General features: G+C 46.2%; 1 protein-coding gene across 1 annotated transcript in view; it reads left to right on the top strand.

Moving 5' to 3' along the window:
- CSMD2 (CUB and Sushi multiple domains 2) overlaps positions 1-19354 on the top strand; it is a 668360-nt gene that overhangs the window by 447550 nt on the left and 201456 nt on the right. Inside the window, exons 20-22 of the mRNA XM_079924609.1 lie at positions 1730-1945; positions 3604-3792; positions 9722-9891. Of these exons, the coding sequence (XP_079780735.1) occupies positions 1730-1945; positions 3604-3792; positions 9722-9891 (575 nt within the window). The remainder of the gene's footprint in view (positions 1-1729; positions 1946-3603; positions 3793-9721; positions 9892-19354) is intronic.

Below are 19354 nucleotides of genomic sequence, written 5' to 3'. Positions count from 1 at the left end.
AACAAATGCTGGAGAGGGTGTGGAGAAAGGGGAACCCTCTTGCACTGTTGGTGGGAATGTAAGTTGATACACCCACTATGGAGAACAGTGTGGAGGTTCCTTAAAAAACTAAAAATAGAACTACCATATGACCCAGCAATCCCACTACTGGGCATATCCCCTTAGAAAACCATAATTCAAAAAGAGTCATGTACCACAATGTTCATTGCAGCTCTGTTCACAATAGCCAGGACATGGAAGCAACCTAAGTGTCCATCGACAGATGAATGGATAAAGAAGACGTGGCACATATATACAATGGAATATTACTCAGCCATAAAACGAAACGAATTCAGTTATTTGTAGTGAGGTGGATGGACCTAGAGTCTGTCATACAGAGTGAAGTAAGTCAGAAAGAGAAAAACAAATACCATATGCTAACACATATATATGGAATCTAAAAAAAAAAAAAAAAAAGGTTCTGAAGAACGTAAGGAAAGGACAGGAATAAAGATGCAGACATAGCGAATGGACTTGAGGACATGGGGAGGGGGAAGAGTAAGCTGGGATGACATGAGAGAGTGGTTTGGACATATATATACTACCAAACGTAAAATAGATAGCTAGTGGGAAGCAGCCACATAGCACAGGGAGATCAGCTTGGTGCTTTGTGACCACGTAGAGGGGTGGGGTAGGGTGGGTGGGAGGGAGACGCAAGAGGGAGGGGGTATGGGGATATATGTATATGTATAGCTGATTCACTTTGTTATAAAGCAGAAACTAACATACCATTGTAAAGCAATTATACTCCAATAAAGATGTTTTTTAAAAAATTGTTAAAATTAAAAAAAATCTTCCGCGTCACCCCTTAACTCCTCCTTTGCATCTGTTGCCTCTGATCCCTGTCCATTTCACCTCCTGAGTCTCATGTCTCTTTCCTGCTCTCACCCCCTCTGCCAGCCCCCATCCACTTTCCCACAGTGCATGGCTGACATCCTTCTAACTGTTCTCTCTCCCTCCACTTCGTCCTCCTCACAGCCACCAACATCTTGCTAACCTGAAATCAGATACACTCTGGATAGGATGGCTTCTCAATGCCTCCAGAAAAATATCCAGTCCAGCCCCAGCCTACATTTCCAGCCCCTCTTCCAGATGTTTCCTGCTTAGTGTGTCCAGCCGCACCGTGCCGCTCTCAGAGCCCTGGAATACACAGCAGCTCTGTCTCCGGTGCCCTGCCTGGGGTGCCCTTTCCCCTCTTACCCGGTTAATTCCTAAGCCTCCTTTTAAGACCTCAATCAAATGCTCACTCTTTAGTGAGGGCATCCTACCCTCCCCTCTTTCCCTTCTGCCCCCCAGCGCAGTCTGATCTACATTGGTTCCAGCATTTGTCACTCTGTACTGTAGCTATATCCCCTTGCACCCACGCAGCCCTGGATCCTGGCCCATAGGAAGTACCCAATAAATGTACAAATACTTGTTGACTGAATGAATGACCTAGCCATAAATCTCCCTTTCAAATTGGGACAACCAGAAAGCAGCATCCTTCTCCCTGACTGGACCTCAGGGCAGGGGCGTGTGCGGTTCACCTGGCTTCCTTCATTCAGGTTGGCTGGTGTGTGTTGCTCAAGCTTGAGGTTCTGCACACCGATAGACGCTTGCAAACGGGAAACGTTTGTGCAGACCCCATCGTGCAGCTGAGCCCCTTCAGGCCTCTCACTGTCATCACCCTGACCCTCTGGTCTCCTGGCAGGTGTGTTCTTCACTTTCCACACCTTCCACCTGGAGAGCAGCCACGACTACCTCCTCATCACGGAGAATGGCAGTTTCACTCAGCCCCTGAGGCAGCTTACCGGTTCCCGGTTGCCAGCGCCCATCAGCGCTGGACTCTACGGCAACTTCACTGCCCAGGTCCGCTTCATTTCCGACTTCTCCATGTCCTACGAAGGCTTCAACATCACCTTCTCAGGTAAAGCATGTGAGGGTCCCTCGGGGTAAGTGATGGCTGAGTACTCTGTCCCTCCCACCCCCCCACCCTGCTGCCGGCCTCTGGTCTTCCCAGTAGATGGCTATCGGTCCCCTCCCCAGCCTCTGGGAGAGGGATCTCACTGCTGCAGCAGAAGATAGTCGGGTTAGACACAAGGACGAACTTCCTTATAGTGGGCTTGGAAGGAGTTAGCAGGTCTGTTGGGGAATCTCCTTCTGTGAAGGTATTTAGGCTTCACTCTGAACATGACCAACCCAACTGATTGAACTAGAGGACCTCAGGAGTGCCATCCTGCCCTAGTAATTCCAGATTCTTCTTCTGATTCCACTTCCACTACTTCACAACCACAGCAATTTCTAAAAAAAAAAAAAAAAAAAAACGAAAAGGAAAAGAAGGGAGACTGAAACTCCCATTTTGGAGTGTTTTGGCCTCGTGTGGGGGCTGCTTCAGCAATGCGAATTGAGTAGCGATGGGCATTTATCTCTGTGTTTAGGAATCCTGAAAAGAAAGCTCTTTAATGTGCATTCGGGGAGAAAAGAGGACCCTTCACTCCTCTAGTACCAAGTCCTCCTGCTGCTCTCAGACTATTGCTCCCAGACCACCCCCCTCCCACCACCAGCCGGGAGCAGAGACAGCAGATGGATTTCCCCAGGATGGCTGAGAGATATCTGACCTCTAGGAAATGGGACATGGCCGAGCTTAGCCTCACAGTGTCCCTCCAGCAGATGCCACCTGCCATGTCCTGGCTGATGGGACATATCCAGCCAGTCTGCCTCATCCAGGCTCTTTCTCCCCACCACACAGAGCCCCGGGGTACTGTGTCCCAGACGGGAGATGCCCTTGGGGATGAGGGAAAAGGTACTTCTATATCATCACTAGAGGTATAAAAGTCACTAGAGGCAGGTCCCTGGTGCATAAATGCCACTCCGTCACACATGCCATCTGCCTCAAGTGCCAGTGTTACCAAGACACAGCCTCAGCTGAAGCACTTGCATTCTTTTTCCCAATGTAAGTTGCCCTAGGCTGGGTCATGCATTCTGAACCTCTAGAACCAGGCTGATTGAACTGATCTGGCTTGGTGCCCGGGGAGAAAGAGGCAGGAGAGTGCACAAGCCTGAGGCTGGGGTTCATGTGGAGATGAAGGGACAGAGGAGGGAAGGGTCAGCCTCAGAAGTACTCCTGGGAAGCATGTTTCCAGGAAGGCGGTGCTCTCTCCCACTGCTCGTGGTCTGGAGGCACTCAGGCCGCCCGGAACACACCTGCCTGTTCTCGCCTGTCTCTGTCCCTCTCGGGCTCTCTCTCCTTCTCTCCTTCCTTTTCGTGCATCTGTGTGTATCGTGTACCTCTGTCTTCCTCTCTCGTCCTCTTCTCCGTGTGTCTTTGTCTGTGTGTTCCCATCCTCCGTGTGTGACCCCAGCTCTCCTGCTGCCTTTCCTCTTCTCCGTGGTGTCTTTGTCTGTGTGTTCCCATCCTCCGTGTGTGACCCCAGCTCTCCTGCTGCCTTTCCAGAATATGACTTTTCGTGCATCGGTGTGTATCGTGTACCTCTGTCTTCCTCTCTCGTCCTCTTCTCCATGGTGTCTTTGTCTGTGTGTTCCCATCCTCCATGTGTGACCCCAGCTCTCCTGCTGCCTTTGCAGAGTATGACTTGGAGCCCTGTGAGGAGCCCGAGGTCCCAGCCTACAGCATCCGGAAGGGCTTGCAGTTTGGTGTAGGCGACACCTTGACCTTCTCCTGCTTCCCCGGGTACCGTCTGGAGGGCACGGCCCGCATCACGTGCCTGGGGGGCAGACGGCGCCTGTGGAGCTCGCCTCTGCCAAGGTGTGTTGGTAGGTGGTCACGTGCTTTCATTTTGCTTCACTAGTGGGGTTGGCCGGACTTTAGTCAATTGCTGGGAGGTGGTGGAACGCACCTGGGCCACGAGGCCGACAGGACTGGGTTTAAGGACTGTCTTAGCACGCGGTTACCTTGGGTGGGTGGCCTACCCTCCTTCCACGCCAACCTCCTTATCGGTGCAGGAGAGACGGCAATGCCTGCTTCATGAGCTGTTCTGTAGCCTCAACTGCCCTTTACAAAGCGGGTCCACAGTAGGCACTCGGATGAAATCCATTTCTGTGCTGTTACCTCCCACCCTTAACACACATTCCCATGGCTAATTGATGCCTCTTGCGGAGAAATCTGGGTGGGGTGTGTGGGTGCACCTATAGGAAGGAGGTATGACCTTTGCCCATGGAGAATCCCCATCTGGTTGAGGAGAGGGCTGATTTTGCTTGTCCAGTGAGGGTCCGATAGCTTTTGAGAATCTCTAGAAAGACTTCCTCCATTCCGCTGGGGAAGAGAGAGAGAAGCAGGAGTTGGGTTCGTTTATGGAGCACCCACTGCAGGTCAGGCATGCTTCTGGACGCTGAGAATACAAAGGTGAACAATACAGAGAAGGTCTCTCCACTCCTGGTCTCACATTCTGGTGGGGGGAGATAGGCTGTAAACGCATGGATGTGTAGTGTGTCGGGCAGTGTTGAGGGTTACAGAGAAAGATGGTCAGCTTAGAAAGTGCTGGAGGTTTTTATAACAAGTAGTCAGGAAAGTCTTCTCTGATGAGCTGACATTTTAGTAGAGATCTGAAGGGATTCAAGGAGCTAATTCATGGGAGAAGAGGGAGCAGAGTACCAAGGCCCCAAGCCACGAGGATGCTCGGTGTTTGAGGAATAGCTTGGAGGCCAGTCTGGAGCGAGCGAGGGGGAGAGCAGTGGGTGGTGAGGTTAAAGAGGCAGCTGATGGAGTTGGGACCAGGAGCCCTGGGACCCAGGGTCCTGCCGGCCTCCTTGCCAGCGTGCTGGAGCAGACTTTTCAGAGCTTCAGGCCCAGAGGGTGGAGAGAAGTGGGGTGATATCCCAAGGACGGGGGGCAGGTGCTGGCTGTCCCTCATTTCTAAGGTTCACGGCTCTGCTTGCTCGACGCTCACACCATGGGGCTAGATGGAACACAGGCTGGATCAGTGGAGTACCTTCCGTGCTCACTGCTCTCTGCTAGTGCTAAATATTACAGAAAACCCCAATATACCAAACAGATCAAAGCAGCACTGCACTGACTGAAACAGGTGCTGGCGTCTTGAGAGCCCTTGAGGTCAGCCTTGCCCAAGACAACCACACGGAGTGTGGGGCTCTGCAGAGGACAGTCGTACATAGGATGGCAAGATGGGCTGGGCTTAGGCTGTGGGGTCACCTGGGCCCGAGGGTGAGTCTCTGCTCTGCCACTTACCAGCTGTTATATCTTGGGCAAGCCTCCAGACCCCAGCAGCTCCAGCTTCCTCGCTTATAAAACAGAGATAACAATATCCAATTCACAGGTTTTATTCCAGATTAGATGACGTAATTTACAGACACCAATGGGGTGCTATATTATGATCATTTTGCCAATAACCTTTTTATCATTATTTATCGATGACATGACCAACAGCCAATAACCCTTTGCGATCTCAGAGGGGAAACATTAAGACAAATAGATGCAGAATTCCATTTTTGATCAATTAACTAATCTCAAAGTTTATCCTTTTTCCTGCAACCATCCCTCAGAGCCTCCACCCACCCTGACCTGGACACACGTTCAGACACACATGTAACTCCCACTGCGTAGGTTCAGTTTCGATGTGGCTGCTGGCAGCTCCTTTCTGCTCTGGAGAAATGTCTTCAGCTAAGTGGCCCTGAGGGGAATTTTTCCTGAATGGGATTATCCAGGACCACAGATACGCACACGCCCTACGTTCTGCCTCATTGATCTCATTACATAAACTCATTCTTTAACTTATTATTCCAATTACTGTTTGTTCATGGCGCCTCACAATATTTTCATTATTACATTTGTCTTCTGTTTTGTATGTATTCATAACGCATAGCAATTATAATCACCTCTAATTACCACCAGCCCGCAACAGAACCTCAGGCTGGAGGTATCACGGGAATGCCCACCCGGGAGATGCTCCCAGTCGCCATACGCACTGGAGGTGTAAATTGAATAACTTACCAGGAACATTCCCTACTGAGAAGGAGATGAACGGTCCTGGGCTCTAATTCATTGTGTGACAGGGCGACACAGCCCCTGACCTCAGGGTCCCCTGAGCTGGATGTGGAAGAGACAGCCCTGATCCCAGAGGACCCCATTCTGCGCCAAGAGTCATGACCCTGCCCTTGGGAGCCCCGCATGATGGAGCAGACCTACCTCTCTGCCTCGGGAGCCCCAGACTGATGGACAAGACACAGCCCCTGCCCTTAACGAGACCTCTTCTGATGGGGATGACAGAAGTCGTAGATGCCCGAATTAGCCGCAGCACTTTCCGGTGCAGATGACTGTTTGTTTCTCTGGAACATTTATTTTTCCATTTATGCTCGTGTTTGGCTTTTCCGTGCATCTGCTCACCTCCCCTGATACTTGGAAACTCTCCCAAAATCAAGTGCCAGGTCCCGCTACCTCCTGTGCACTCGCTGGTGCCTGGAAAAAGGCCTCGGTAGGGGCCAAGGACTGGCCCCATCTGAAGCTGTCAGCCCCCTTCCCCTCCCCATAAAGGTGTCGGGCATGTGGGAAAGAGGAGAGGGTCATGCTGGGGCAGAGATGGCCTGTAGCTATTGTGCAGCAAGCCAGGGTAGGAAGGAGGTGCAAAAATATGTCAAAGCCCACGTTTAAGGTAAACCACCTTTTAGGAACTAGGCAGAGAGCAAGAGGTATCAGGAACAGTGAGGGCGCTGTGAACGTCAGGCAGCTAACACGTGCTTCCCGAGAAGCTTCTTGGGCCTTCGGCCATTCCCGGAGCCTGGGCAGTTAGGGCTCCAAATAGAAGCAGATAAGCTGTGCAGATTCATCAGGTTAGATGGGGAGAGAAAGGAGTAACGCTTGTTGAGGGCCTACTAGGTGCTAGCCACTCCCTATATGTTCACCTCTTTCATCATAAAATTTCATATACGTATTCTCTCTAGTTTTATGTGGGTGCTGTCATTGTCCAGATGGAGGCAGATGAGGAGACCGAGGTTCAGAGAGTTGATATAACTGGTCTGTCTGAGTCTAAAATCCATGCTCATCCCACTGCACCACATGTCGTTCCCTAGACGGAAGAGAATACTGTGTGATGCCCAGAGATGATGGAGAGCTGCTTCAGGGGGCTGCCCACGTGATGTGACTGAGTAATAAATGTCTAGATATGCACAGCCCTCAGCACCCCCTCCCCAAATGCCCCCCTTCGTCAGAGGGCCCCCAGAATCCTTACACACTTCAGAAACATATCTACCCAAAGCGTCAGCAGCCGCCAGGGTGCCCGTCCACCACCCGCCCTTTAGTTTCATGCCCCAGCTCCGCACATTCATCACGCGCGCTCGGACACTCTGCAAACAGGCTGTTTAAAGTACTGCAAAGCGAGATTTCTCCTCCAAGACAAATGATGGCTGTCCTGTTCAGTTTGAGCTGCTATAAGAAAATACCATAAAGTGGGTGGCTTCAACAACAAGCATTTATTTCTCACAGTTCCGGAGGCTGGCAAGTCCAAGATCAAGGTGCCAGTGGATTCGGTGTCTGGTAAAGGCCCTCTCCCTGGTTTCCAGATGGCAGCCTTCTTGCTGTACCATCACACAGCAGACAGATTGCAGGCTCTGGTCAATCCCTCTGCTAAGGGCACTAATCCCATCATGGAGACTCTCCCCTCGTGACCTCATCTAGACCTAATTACCTCCCAAAGGCCCCACCTCCAAATAGCATCACACTGGGGAATCAGGGCTTCAGCACAAGAATTTGTCAGAGGGACACAGACATGCTGTCCATAGTAATGACTTATGTGATGTCTTAGGAACCTGAAGCTGGTCCTGAACTGGAAAGGACCCAGGGAGGAGGGCTTGTCCCACCAATCAGAGGACTGATTGGTGGGACATGGTCACTATCTTCAAAGTTCTAAGGAGCAGCCTTGGGGACAAGAGAACACACAGAGGTACAACTAAGCCCACTAGGGACTCAGCTCTGAATGTTCCTGTATCACATTCTCCCTCCACACTGCTGTGGCCTAGGACACTCCAGGCTCAGGGCAATTGAAGTTGAATATGTGGTGACCTCAGGGTCCTTCCAGCCAATGACTGTGCCTAGAATAGGGACACTGAGGAATGGTTCGGGGAAAGCAGATGTGCTACCACCAACCTCAGAGATTCTACATATGCTTCGAACTCCCCATATGTCCAGACAAATAATGGGCCTGCCATCTGACTTGTATTTATATCCTTCCAGAACCTAATCACTTTTAGAGCTGGCCATCCTCTGAGGTCAGCGTCCTCCATATTTATCCATTCATTCATTTGGCAAATATTTATTTTACAGACAGTCTGGGCTAAGCCTTGGAAATTCATGGATTCGTTAAGCATGACCCTTACCTTCAAGTAACACACAGTTTGGGTAGGGGGTGCAGACAAGAAACAAGCCGTCAGGGTGCGATCTGGTAGATGCTCTGCCACGGGGAAGCCCAGCAAGAGGCTTCACAGTTACCAAAGACCCTAGAGAGCCAACTGCAGGGTCCTTCAGCACACGCCCTGCACTGAGCTACCCCTTTCATCGCTGCTGCTGTCCTGCCCAGGCATGGAGCAGAGCCAGTGGGTGCTGGAGATACAGAAATATGACCAAGCCCTAAAGCACCCACAGGGCAGTGGAGGAGATAGAAATGTTAACAAATAAGTCAAGTAAAATGTGATGACCGGGCTTCCCTGGTGGCGCAGCGGTTGAGAGTCCGCCTGCCGATGCAGGGGACGCGGGTTCGTGCCCCAGTCCGGGAAGATCCCACATGCCGCGGAGCAGCTAGGCCTGTGAGCCATGGCCGCTGAGCCTGCACGTCCGGAGCCTGTGCTCTGCAACGGGAGAGACCGCAACAGTGAGAGGCCCGCGTATCGCAAAAAAAAAAAAAAAAATGTGATGACCGCTATAAATAGAGGTATAGGAACAATGGGGAAAGAATGACTAATTCTGGAGGAGCAGGAACAGATTTTGAGAGGAAGGTGTGAATTCATTAGCTGTTGAATTAAACAGGGTTTCCATGTGTCTGTGCCAAAACTTTCTTCAGAGCCTCAGAGGCCCTAAATTCCAGGACCAAGAGGGCTGAGTTGTCGGCCCCCCCACCTCCTTGAATTGAGAGACTTGATCTAAATTGCTAAGTACCAGGGTCTTTATCTTGAAAACAGGGATGCTCATTGTGCCTGCCTTGTGGGGATCGGTTGCTGTGGCTAATGGCTGAAATGATCCGTGTAAAGCTTGGGAGATGCTAGCAATTATTATTCAATCTTGTCCCCTCTTCGTTTGTATCCTCTGATACTGAAAGGCTTCATCCCTCCTCACCTGGCTGCCCCCATCGTCCCCTGACGCCCTCCTTGGTCATTTCTGTTGCTATGATACTATATGAACAGGTGGGAGGGAGAATGGCTGCTTCATAACACTGTACAAGTAAAGGGTGCCTGGTGGGTTTATTTCTATTTCTGCGGAAGAAAAACAGACAAATCGAAGGAGAGACATAAAGGAACGTAACAGAACTACAGGTGGGCAGATGTTAAAAACAAACAAACAAACAAAAACTTTGATAAGCATTCCTATAGACAGGCAGACAAATGGACAGATAAACAGGCACTCTGGCAGGTAGAGAGGCAAGCAACTTGTCATCTTTGTAAGGTCCTCCAGCGCTGTGAGTTGTTTGTTTTCCGGATGTAGCTGATGGGCGTTAATCTGTGATTATTGTGATTCTCTTTCCAGCTGAGTGTGGGAATTCAGTCACGGGCACTCAGGGCACCCTGCTGTCCCCCAACTTTCCTGTGAACTACAGTAACAACCACGAATGCATCTACTCCATCCAGACCCAGCCGGGGAAGGGGATTCAGCTCAAAGCCAGGGCATTTGAACTCTCTGAAGGAGATGTCCTCAAGGTAACACTGATAGATTTCATAGAGTATGTATGTTACGGGATGCAAAAGTATGGTCACCACACTGATTTGTCTCTGTGTGAATGACCCAACCTTTCTTCTTCCCTCCTGAGTCCCAAGATGTCCTCACGCATCTGGGAGAAGTGAGAATCTAAGACAGAAGTGTAGGCGAGTGTATTCTAAAGAACGTGGCTTTAGAGTTTGCTTAGGAGCTGACTGCTCTCAAGTATGTATGTGATTGAGTAGGGGTTGTCTGGATAGTAAATCACCATAATAAACTCAGTTGGAATGGCCAGTGGATCAGGTTTTCCATTGTGAACTCTGACCATCAACCTAGATGAGGAAGAGTTCATAGAATATGTGCATTTGTGTAGATATGTGTGGCTACAGATATGTTTATATGTATGTTTCCACATGTGTGTGCATCTGTGTCTGTGTCTGTATTTGGTTGGGGTGATCTGTGTCTGTACATACTCGTGTTCTGTGTGTGTGCATTTGTGTATGTTTTGAGTTTATGTTTCAGTGACCGGTGGGCTGTTTCAGTAGCTTCAGTGTACCATGGTGATGGCCTGCATGTAGCAGTGGGGTTGAAGAAAGTGGATTCAAGATCTACATAAGAGAAAGAAGTGAAAGGACTTGGACTAAAGAAAGGGTTATAGAGAGGGACTTGTTAAGACATTGAACACACTATGACTGTGTTTCTTTGTGTGTGTGATTTGTACCTCCAATAACACATCGTGAGTGTGTAATCAAAGAGTTGACTCTGGAGAACTTATCAAAGAGCTGCCTTATTTAAAAGGATTATAAGGAAAATCTCATACTGAGTAGGTCCATTTTCATCCTAGGCCAAGAAACTTTTTTATCTTATTCTAATATAGTTTTATTTCCTGTAGCCAGAGAAGTCTAGACATTAGAAACAACCAAAAGTCACCACTCTAGACAATCCAAAGAGAAACCATTAAATAATCCCCATCCATTAGGACTCTCTGTAGATATGATGAGTACACTGTGCTTTTTATGCAAAGATGATACTCTTGACCCACCCTCTGGGGCATGTGTGTGTGTGTGTGTGTGTGTGTGTGTGTGTTTGGAAGGCATTTCTCACTCTTACCCAATTACTCTTGAACCCAAGAGGAAGTACCATGGGATGACCAGTTGGGACCGGATATGCCTGAAACAGAACAGAATATGGCAAAGTGGCCCAGGAGGGAGTGGGTTCCTATCTGGCTCCTTAAGCTCTACTTTTCAACCTCTAAGCTCCCCATACAGAGAAATGCAGTGTGCATCTCCCTATAAGTGAACAATAGACAGGACTTCGTACTTTCCAAGGGCGATGTCTTCAGGCGTCTCCCTTGACCTCAGTTCTCTCCATCCATTTGTTCATCATCAACAACAGAGCCTCAGAGGACACACCCAGGGCCAACAAGGCCAGAGGGACTTCCGTGCTCTAGTGCTGCAGGTGGAATTGAGGAAAGCTGGACAATGCAGAGACGTTCTTGGAGGAAGGATGCTGTTAACCCTGCAGAAAAAGGCGTTTTGGAGACACAGTTTTTGGGTTTTGAGGCGAGTGTGTGCAGTTCTGTGCGTGTGGCCTGATGCGACCAGCAGAAGGCCTCCTGCCTTGGTTGCTGGAGGCCACATGGAGCGTGGCTGGTGCCCAAGCCTCCTCTCTAGGGTGGTCTGGACTCAGAGTAGCACCTAAGACATAGTCAGCAGGTGTGCATACCCCACCGCACTATCAAGGTTCTGCCTCAGGGTTGAGACAGAAGAGAGACTTTTGGAGGCGCTCAGGGTAAGAAGGGAGGGACCTGGGGCACCATCCCCAGGTCAGAGGTCAGGGATCAGGACCTCAGGTGACCCTGCAGGGCTGTAGGGAGAGGGAGGTGATTTCCTGTGTTTCTTTGAGGGATCTTCCCAGACTTCAGACTTGGTCTCTGCAGCCGCCTGCCCGGCTGGCCCTGCTACCAGCCTTCTAACACTGGGCTCCACCTTCTTGCCGAAAAGCCTCTTCCTCCCTTTCTAGGCCTCTGTAGTGTCCTCCTCAGAAGGTTGGGCTGTGGTGCTGACCTGGCCGAAAGGCCATCCACACGATCCTGTAACCACCAGAGCTTCCATAGTCGGGGGTCTGGGGAAGGGAGGGCAGGGCATCCAGGGAGATCACGTAGTTTCCTGTTCTAACTCTTCCCCTCAGGACCCTTGCCCTCCCAAGGGAGAACCTGGGACACGAATTATTTTGGAGTGAAAAGAAATGCACGGTTATAGCTTCCACCCTGCAACCACTGTCAGCTGCAGTGGCAATGCTCTTTACACCTGTCACTCCGATCTACCTGGACACAAAGAAGGTGGCACCCAGAGTCACCTCCAGGAGCACCCTGCCCTTGCCCTGGTGTAACTGGCCCATCTGCCAGAACACTGATGTATTTCCAATCCTGAGGATATACCTGTCCCTCCCAAGAACCCCAGTGCATACCTGGACTCCTTCCTGCCCAGCGAGACCCACCACTTCCTCCACACTTGCGTCTGACCAACCCTCCAAACCTTCCATACACTCTTGGATTTCTGACCCATGAAATGACTGTTTTCTTGCATTTGTGACTCTCAATCTTTTCCTTACATTTAATAACTTAAAATTTCTTAGACCTCACCCCTACACATACTCCAGCTTGTCTCCTAGAACTACCTGATTTCTTCTGTTTTGGCCTCCACCAAAATTTCGACCTCTGTCATCTGCAAGACAGAAGGTCCTCTAAATGCAATAGTGTGGAAAGACAACAGCTCCCAGCTCAAGACGGCACACGAAGCCCATGTATATAACTACATCCTCTACGGTTCCCACGGAAATGACTAAAGGGACATGAAAACGGGAAGTTAGGCAAGGGTGCCTTTCACATACAACTTAAAGGAATATTTGCCAAATGGAATATCCCCCAAAAGGGGTCCATTTTGAGAAAGAGCCTAATCAAAGTGTAATTCACATAAGTGAATTGAAATCCTGCCAGTGGATTAAGTGCTAGAAACCTCAAGGAAAGAATGCATCTAAGACCACCTAACTCAGAGCAGCAGAGCCTGGAGCCAAGGACACACCATGGGGCTGTTGGCAGGGGCCGGATCTCAATCCAACTAGCTCTTCTGGAAGCGTACAGGGTCTGAGAAACCACACAGGGCCACAGTTCCCTCTCAGCATGACTTTCTGGATTCTGTTTGGCTGTTGTTGGCAAGCTGGATAAAGCAGAGTAATGCCATGGCTGGCACCTAACAAGAGTGGGCAAGCTCATTTGAGAAGAGGCTGCCACAATCATACACACACACACATGCACATGTACACACACATACACATATACGCACTCTCCCTCACACACACACGCTTTAGTACCAGGAGCAGGAGAAGCTCCTACTATGGCCTCTTCTGGCTTAACTCTTCTGCTCCCCCCTAGGGGAGCTACTGGGTCTTTCCATTATCCATTTTTATTTTCCATCTGTCATGGTGTGCCAACCGGAAAATGAACTGGATATGTGTGAATATTCAGTAGATCAGAAGAAGGGGACCCGTCTGAGGAGTCAGAGTTAATTGCCCCTCTGCAAGCAACAAAGAAAAAAAAACACTTTAAAAACGTCTAATTTGTATTCTTAACAGGATTTGAGAGAATATTATATTTATGACACAAAAATAGGCAATAATGAAAACAGAGCAATCTGAGATGAGGGAAGACTGAAGAGATGAAAAACATAATCACCCAATTAAAAAATGGAATGGACGCAATGAACAGAAGATGGTAAACCACAGAAAAATGAAATCACTTTATTATAAGATAAATGTGAGAACTTCTCTCACATCTCATAATGAAATGAAAAAGAGAATTCTCTTATATTAATAAAATGCACAATCAATTCACAGTAAAACTTTATGTGCCAAATAACATAGCATGAATAAATTAAATAAAAATTGCTAGAAATGTAAAAAATTTTAATAAGGTCACAGTCATTGTGGAAGATTTAATATACCTCTGATAGTCTCTGACGTATCACCTAGGTTAAAAATAAATAAGGATTTAGGTAGCTTGAATAATATAACAGAATAAATCCAAAGAGAGTGGAAGAAATACTTTTAAAGATAAAAGCAAAAGTGACTGAAAAAAGATAACTTCAAAAAATAGCAATTATCAACAAAACCAACTGGTTCTTTGAAAAATAGTAAAACAGACAAAATTTACGGGACTGATCAAGGAATAAAGAAGCCACAAATATGTAATTTTAAGAATGAAAAAGGAACATAGTCATAGATAAGGTAGAGATTATGAAAACAATAAGAAAATGTTTAGGAAAAAGCATAAGACAAAAAATCTGAAAGCTTAAATGAAATGGAAATTTTTATAGATAATAAGTACTAATATCAAGAAAAAATACAAATCTGAATAAACCAATAACCATTTAAAACATTGGAATTCTCCCGTATTCTCTCTCAAAGTCCCCAGACCTAGCCTATTTTACAGGTAAACTCACAAACTTCAAGAAACAATTAATCCCTGCAATAATCAAACTGTGTCAGAAAAGAGAAAAATTAGTATCCATCTCCCCACTCACTTTATTTAAATAGGACAAGTAGAAATATTGATATCAAACTGAATAAGGGCAGCATAAAGTATTAGGCCAGTTTCACTTATGACCATAGATCTAAAAATCCTAAATACAGGGCTTCCCTGGTGGTGCAGTGGTTGAGAGTCCGCCTGCCAATGCAGGGCACACGGGTTCGTGCCCCGGTCCGGGAAGATCCCACATGCTGCGGAGCGGCTGGGCCCATGAGCCATGGCCGCTGAGCCTGCGTGTCCGGAGCCTGTGCTCCACAATGGGAGAGGCCACAGCAGTGAGAGGCCCCCGTACCGCAACAACAACAACAAAAAAAAATCCTAAATACAGTATCATGTTGAATCTAGCTGTGCATTAAAACAAAAATGACCAATAGGATGGATTCCAGGAACGTAAGGATGTGTCAACATTACAAAAGCTCCTAATTGTCTTTATTGGGCAACCCATATGAAATTGTCATTTTTGTAGGTCAAGAGCAGTCCAATATCAGCAATTTCATCCTATAAACAGATTAGGAGAGAAAAATACATGATCCTGCCAAAGTGTCCCGAAACATCGTGTGATGAAATTCAGTACTGATTCATGATTTTTAAAAATATCTCATAAAGCTATGGACAGAACTTTCTTAATCTAATAAAAATTTTCTGTCAACACGTATAGCAAACATTATACTTAATGACAAAACTTCCTAAGGATTCCCAGTAAAGTCAGGAACAACACCAGTTCTGCTACCACCAATAGTATTCAGATCCAAGCCACTGCAATTATACAAAGAAAAGAACAAAGAAACTATGACAATTAGAAGAGAATATCCAAATTGTCTCTTATTTGGAAAATATAAAACAACCAGTTGATAACCTATCAGACCAATAAGACAATTTAGCAAAGCTGCTGGTGTTTCTACAACCAATTCAAACATGTATTCAGAGGTGGGGAGAAGGTCTCATAATAGAAACAAAAACTATAAGACACCTAGGAATAAGCCTAATGAAAATGTGTATAATTTTTACTGAGGAAATTATACTGAAGGACATAAAACTAAAATAAATGCAGGGAGGTTTCATATTCAGGGCTGAGCAAAGGCTATGAATAGGCAATTCACAGAATAGGAAAGTAGAATTGATAAACATACAAAAAGATATTCCACTTTAGTGATAATCAGGGACATACAAATTCAAATGGGATACCATTTCACACCCATCATATTGGAAAATTTTAGAGTGCCTGAAAATATCAAGTGTTGGTGAAGATATAAAGCAATGAAAGCTGTCATACGTTGCTAGTGAGAGATTAAATTGGTATTACTCTTTGGAGAGCAGTCTGACAACATCTAACAAAGTTGAAGATGTGCCTTCCATGTTCAACCTGCTTCTCTTCGCTGTTTTAGTTCTAGATATATGCCCTAGAGAAACTTGAGCACCTGTGTGTAAGCAGACATGCATGTAGCATTGTTCATAGGAATGTTACATTGAAACTGTGTGTTAAAAGCTATCCATTTAGCATATTCATTTTGAAGGCAGCCATCTTGCTGAACTGTCTTATTAGATGTAGTGGTATGTGCATATCAAAAATCAAGTTGTATGGGACTTCCCTGGTGGCGCAGTGGTTAAGAATCCGCCTGCCAATGCAGGGGACACGGGTTCGATCCCTGGTCCGGGAGGATCCCACATGCCGCGGAGCAACTAAGCCTGTGCGCCTCAACTACTGAGCCTGCGCTCTAGAGCCCATGAGCCACAACTACTGAGCCTGTGTGCCACAACTACTGAAGCCTGCATGCCTGGAGACTGTGCTCCGCAACAGGAGAGGCCACCGCAGTGAGAAGCCCGCACACCGCAACGAAGAGTAGGCCCTGCGTGCCACAACTACAGAAAGCCCGTGCGCAGCAATGAAGACCCAACTCAACCATAAATAAATAAATAAATAAATAAATTTGATTTGTACACCTTAAATATATGGAATTTTTATTCATCTGTTACACTTCAATAAAGCTGAAAAAAGTGGAAACCTATAATAGATAAAAAGAAAGAAAGAAGGTTAGATGTAATGGGTGTGTATAGATTCTCTTGGATTTGTCAGGGATAAATCCATCACCTGTATATAATGATGAACTGGACCATCAAAGCAATTTCCTTACGGACAAGCAACATTCTGTTAGGAAATAAATGTATACAAGGGCCCAATTCCCAGTATCAATAAAAAATATAAAAATGCCCAGGAATAAGTACAGAATTTTACTGAGAGATATAAAAGACAACTTGATTAAAATGGAGCCAGATGTCATGTATATGGATAGGAAGATTTACTATCATATAGATATGTTTTCTTTCTTATCAATCCAGGCATTTAATATTAATCAGTCAGAATTATACAAGTTGTTTTGGGTCTTTTGGAGGGATTGGGGGTAGTTGTTTCTCTTAAATTGAGAAAATTCTTCTTGAGTTTATCTAAGAGAATAAACATGGGAAGACAATTTTTTAAATTAAAAGAAGACAAATGTGAGGGGACTCATCCTACCAAATATTTAAATATATTACAAAGCTACAATAATTAAAACAGTTTAGATCATGCACAGGAATAGGCAAATAGATAACTGCAGTAGAATAGAAAGTTGAACAAAAAAATTTATATAACTATATATGTGATAAAGTTGGATTTAAAGTTGGTGATGGGTGGAATATTTACAAACAGGGTTTTGTTAAAAATGGCTAATCAACCAGGAAGAAAATATATCTTATACCATATGCCAAAATTCCAGGTGGATTTGCGAACAAAATTACTGAAAGAAAATATCGGTTTATTTATTTATCGTACATTTGTTGAGTGTGTCTTATGTGCCAGGGCACATATTCCCCATATTCTGGACAGTGATATGTGAATGATTATATTGTGGGTTGGGTTAATTTTATGATGGTAATTTCTACAGCTGTTTAAGTGCTGTTGTGGAAAAAATATTTAATGATTTGAAAAATATACACATTATATTAAGTGAAAGAGCAGGTTACCATATAGTATCTATAGTTTGATCTTGCTTTTATAAAACAATAAATTTAAAAACTATATAAGGAAAGATATACATAGAACGAAGCCTAGAAAGATAGTCACCAAAATGTCATGAGTGCTGAAAGTTGCCTTCAGTTTCTTCGTGCTTTTCTGTGTTATAAATTGCCTGCAATGAATATTTTATCGTAATGACATATTAAGAACAAAAATAGTCTTAATGAATTAAGATGAATTATGCTTTGAAATTAAGGAAAAAATCCTATTTCCATTATACTTTTATTGATTAACAACAATTTCTTAATACCATAATATATCCAGTGAGTGTTCAAATTTCCAATTATCTCATAAATGTAATATTTTTTAAATTTACAGTTTATTTGAATCAGGATCCAAATAACTTGTACATATTGGATTAGTTGCCTCAAGTATTTTTTTAGTCTTTAGGTTTTACCTCCATCTCTTCTTTTTTACTCCCTTGTAATTTATTTGTAACTTGTTTATTTGTAATGTATTCATTTCATATGTCCCTCTGTCCTCCATATTTCCTATAAGTTGGAAATTGGATCCAGTGGCTTGATCTGATTCAGGTTTGATGTTTTTTTGGCAAAATGACACCATAGGTATTGGTGTGTTTTCCATTAACAAGCACATGATGTCTGGTTGTCTCTCTTATTGTGATGTTAGCAAGTGTTGATGATTAATGCCTTGATCAGTTAATTAGAAAATATATGTTTTTTTTGTTTTTTGCGGTACGCGGGCCTCTCACTGTTGTGGCCTCTCCCGTTGCGGAGCACAGGCTCCAGACGCACAGGCTCAGCGGCCATGGCTCACGGGCCCAGCCGCTCCACGGCATGTGGGATCCTCCCGGACCGGGGCACGAACCCGCGTCCCCTGCATCGGCAGGCGGACTCCCAACCACTGCGCCACCAGGGAAGCCCCCCAAAATATATGTTTTAATGGATAAAACTCTTTTTATAACAACCTGGATGCAGCAGTGGGCTGAACTCTTTGAACTGGTGTCACGTCTATGTCTGCTGGCACTCTGGAATTCTCCCAGTCTATCAGCGATATAAAACAATTGCACATAGGATCTGGAAACAGACTTTTGAAGCTCCCAGGGGCCTAAACAAATCTCTGATATACAGCACTGTTAGCTTGAAGGGTGGCTTCTTTTAGAAAGCTTTGCTTCATGAATAGTAGAAAGAATGGAAATATTGTTCCAATTTGCTGGCAGCTGGTACCACATCCTGTGCCACGCACAAATATTCATTGCCCACCCATAGATCCCATCGTTGATGTTTACCAAAGCAACAGGGCGTCCTTCACTCAATCACAAATTCTGTTGTTATTTGCACAGTTATCTGGAAAGGAGCAGCAACCTCGGAACCTGGGGAGCCAGTTCATTATTCTGACGATTCTTGTCTTTGCTGGTGCTCAGCAGTTCAGGGGACAGATGGGAGTCAGGGAAGCCAGATGCCTGCACGATTCCACCCCTGGCTTGCTCCAGCCCTCGTTGGAGCCCTCATTTTAGGAGGGAAGGGGCAGAGACCGAGCTTGGGGAAGGGGAAGATACCATGACACCTGACACGCTGGACATTTTAACACCATCCTGCTGGATCCTAGGGGTCATGTCCAGCAGAGTGTGAGACTGAGGCCACTGCCACAGTGGGGTGGGATTAGGGAGGAGGACGATTGTCTCATCTCCTGGAAGGGCAGGATGGAGTGTTTAGCAATGCAGAAAAGTCAAATGCTTGCAGCCTGCCTGTCTGCAGAAACAGATGGTTTGGGCACTCAGGCAGCCCCAACCTGGTCTCCCCAAGCTGCTGAAGAGTAAGCTGGTACCATCTGGGGGTGGGGGAACTAAGACCAGATCTCCTCTGGA

This window comes from Stenella coeruleoalba (genome assembly GCF_951394435.1).
Source record: "Stenella coeruleoalba genome assembly, chromosome: 1".
Taxonomy (NCBI): domain Eukaryota; kingdom Metazoa; phylum Chordata; class Mammalia; order Artiodactyla; family Delphinidae; genus Stenella; species Stenella coeruleoalba.
This window is presented reverse-complemented; position numbering and strand designations above follow the sequence as displayed.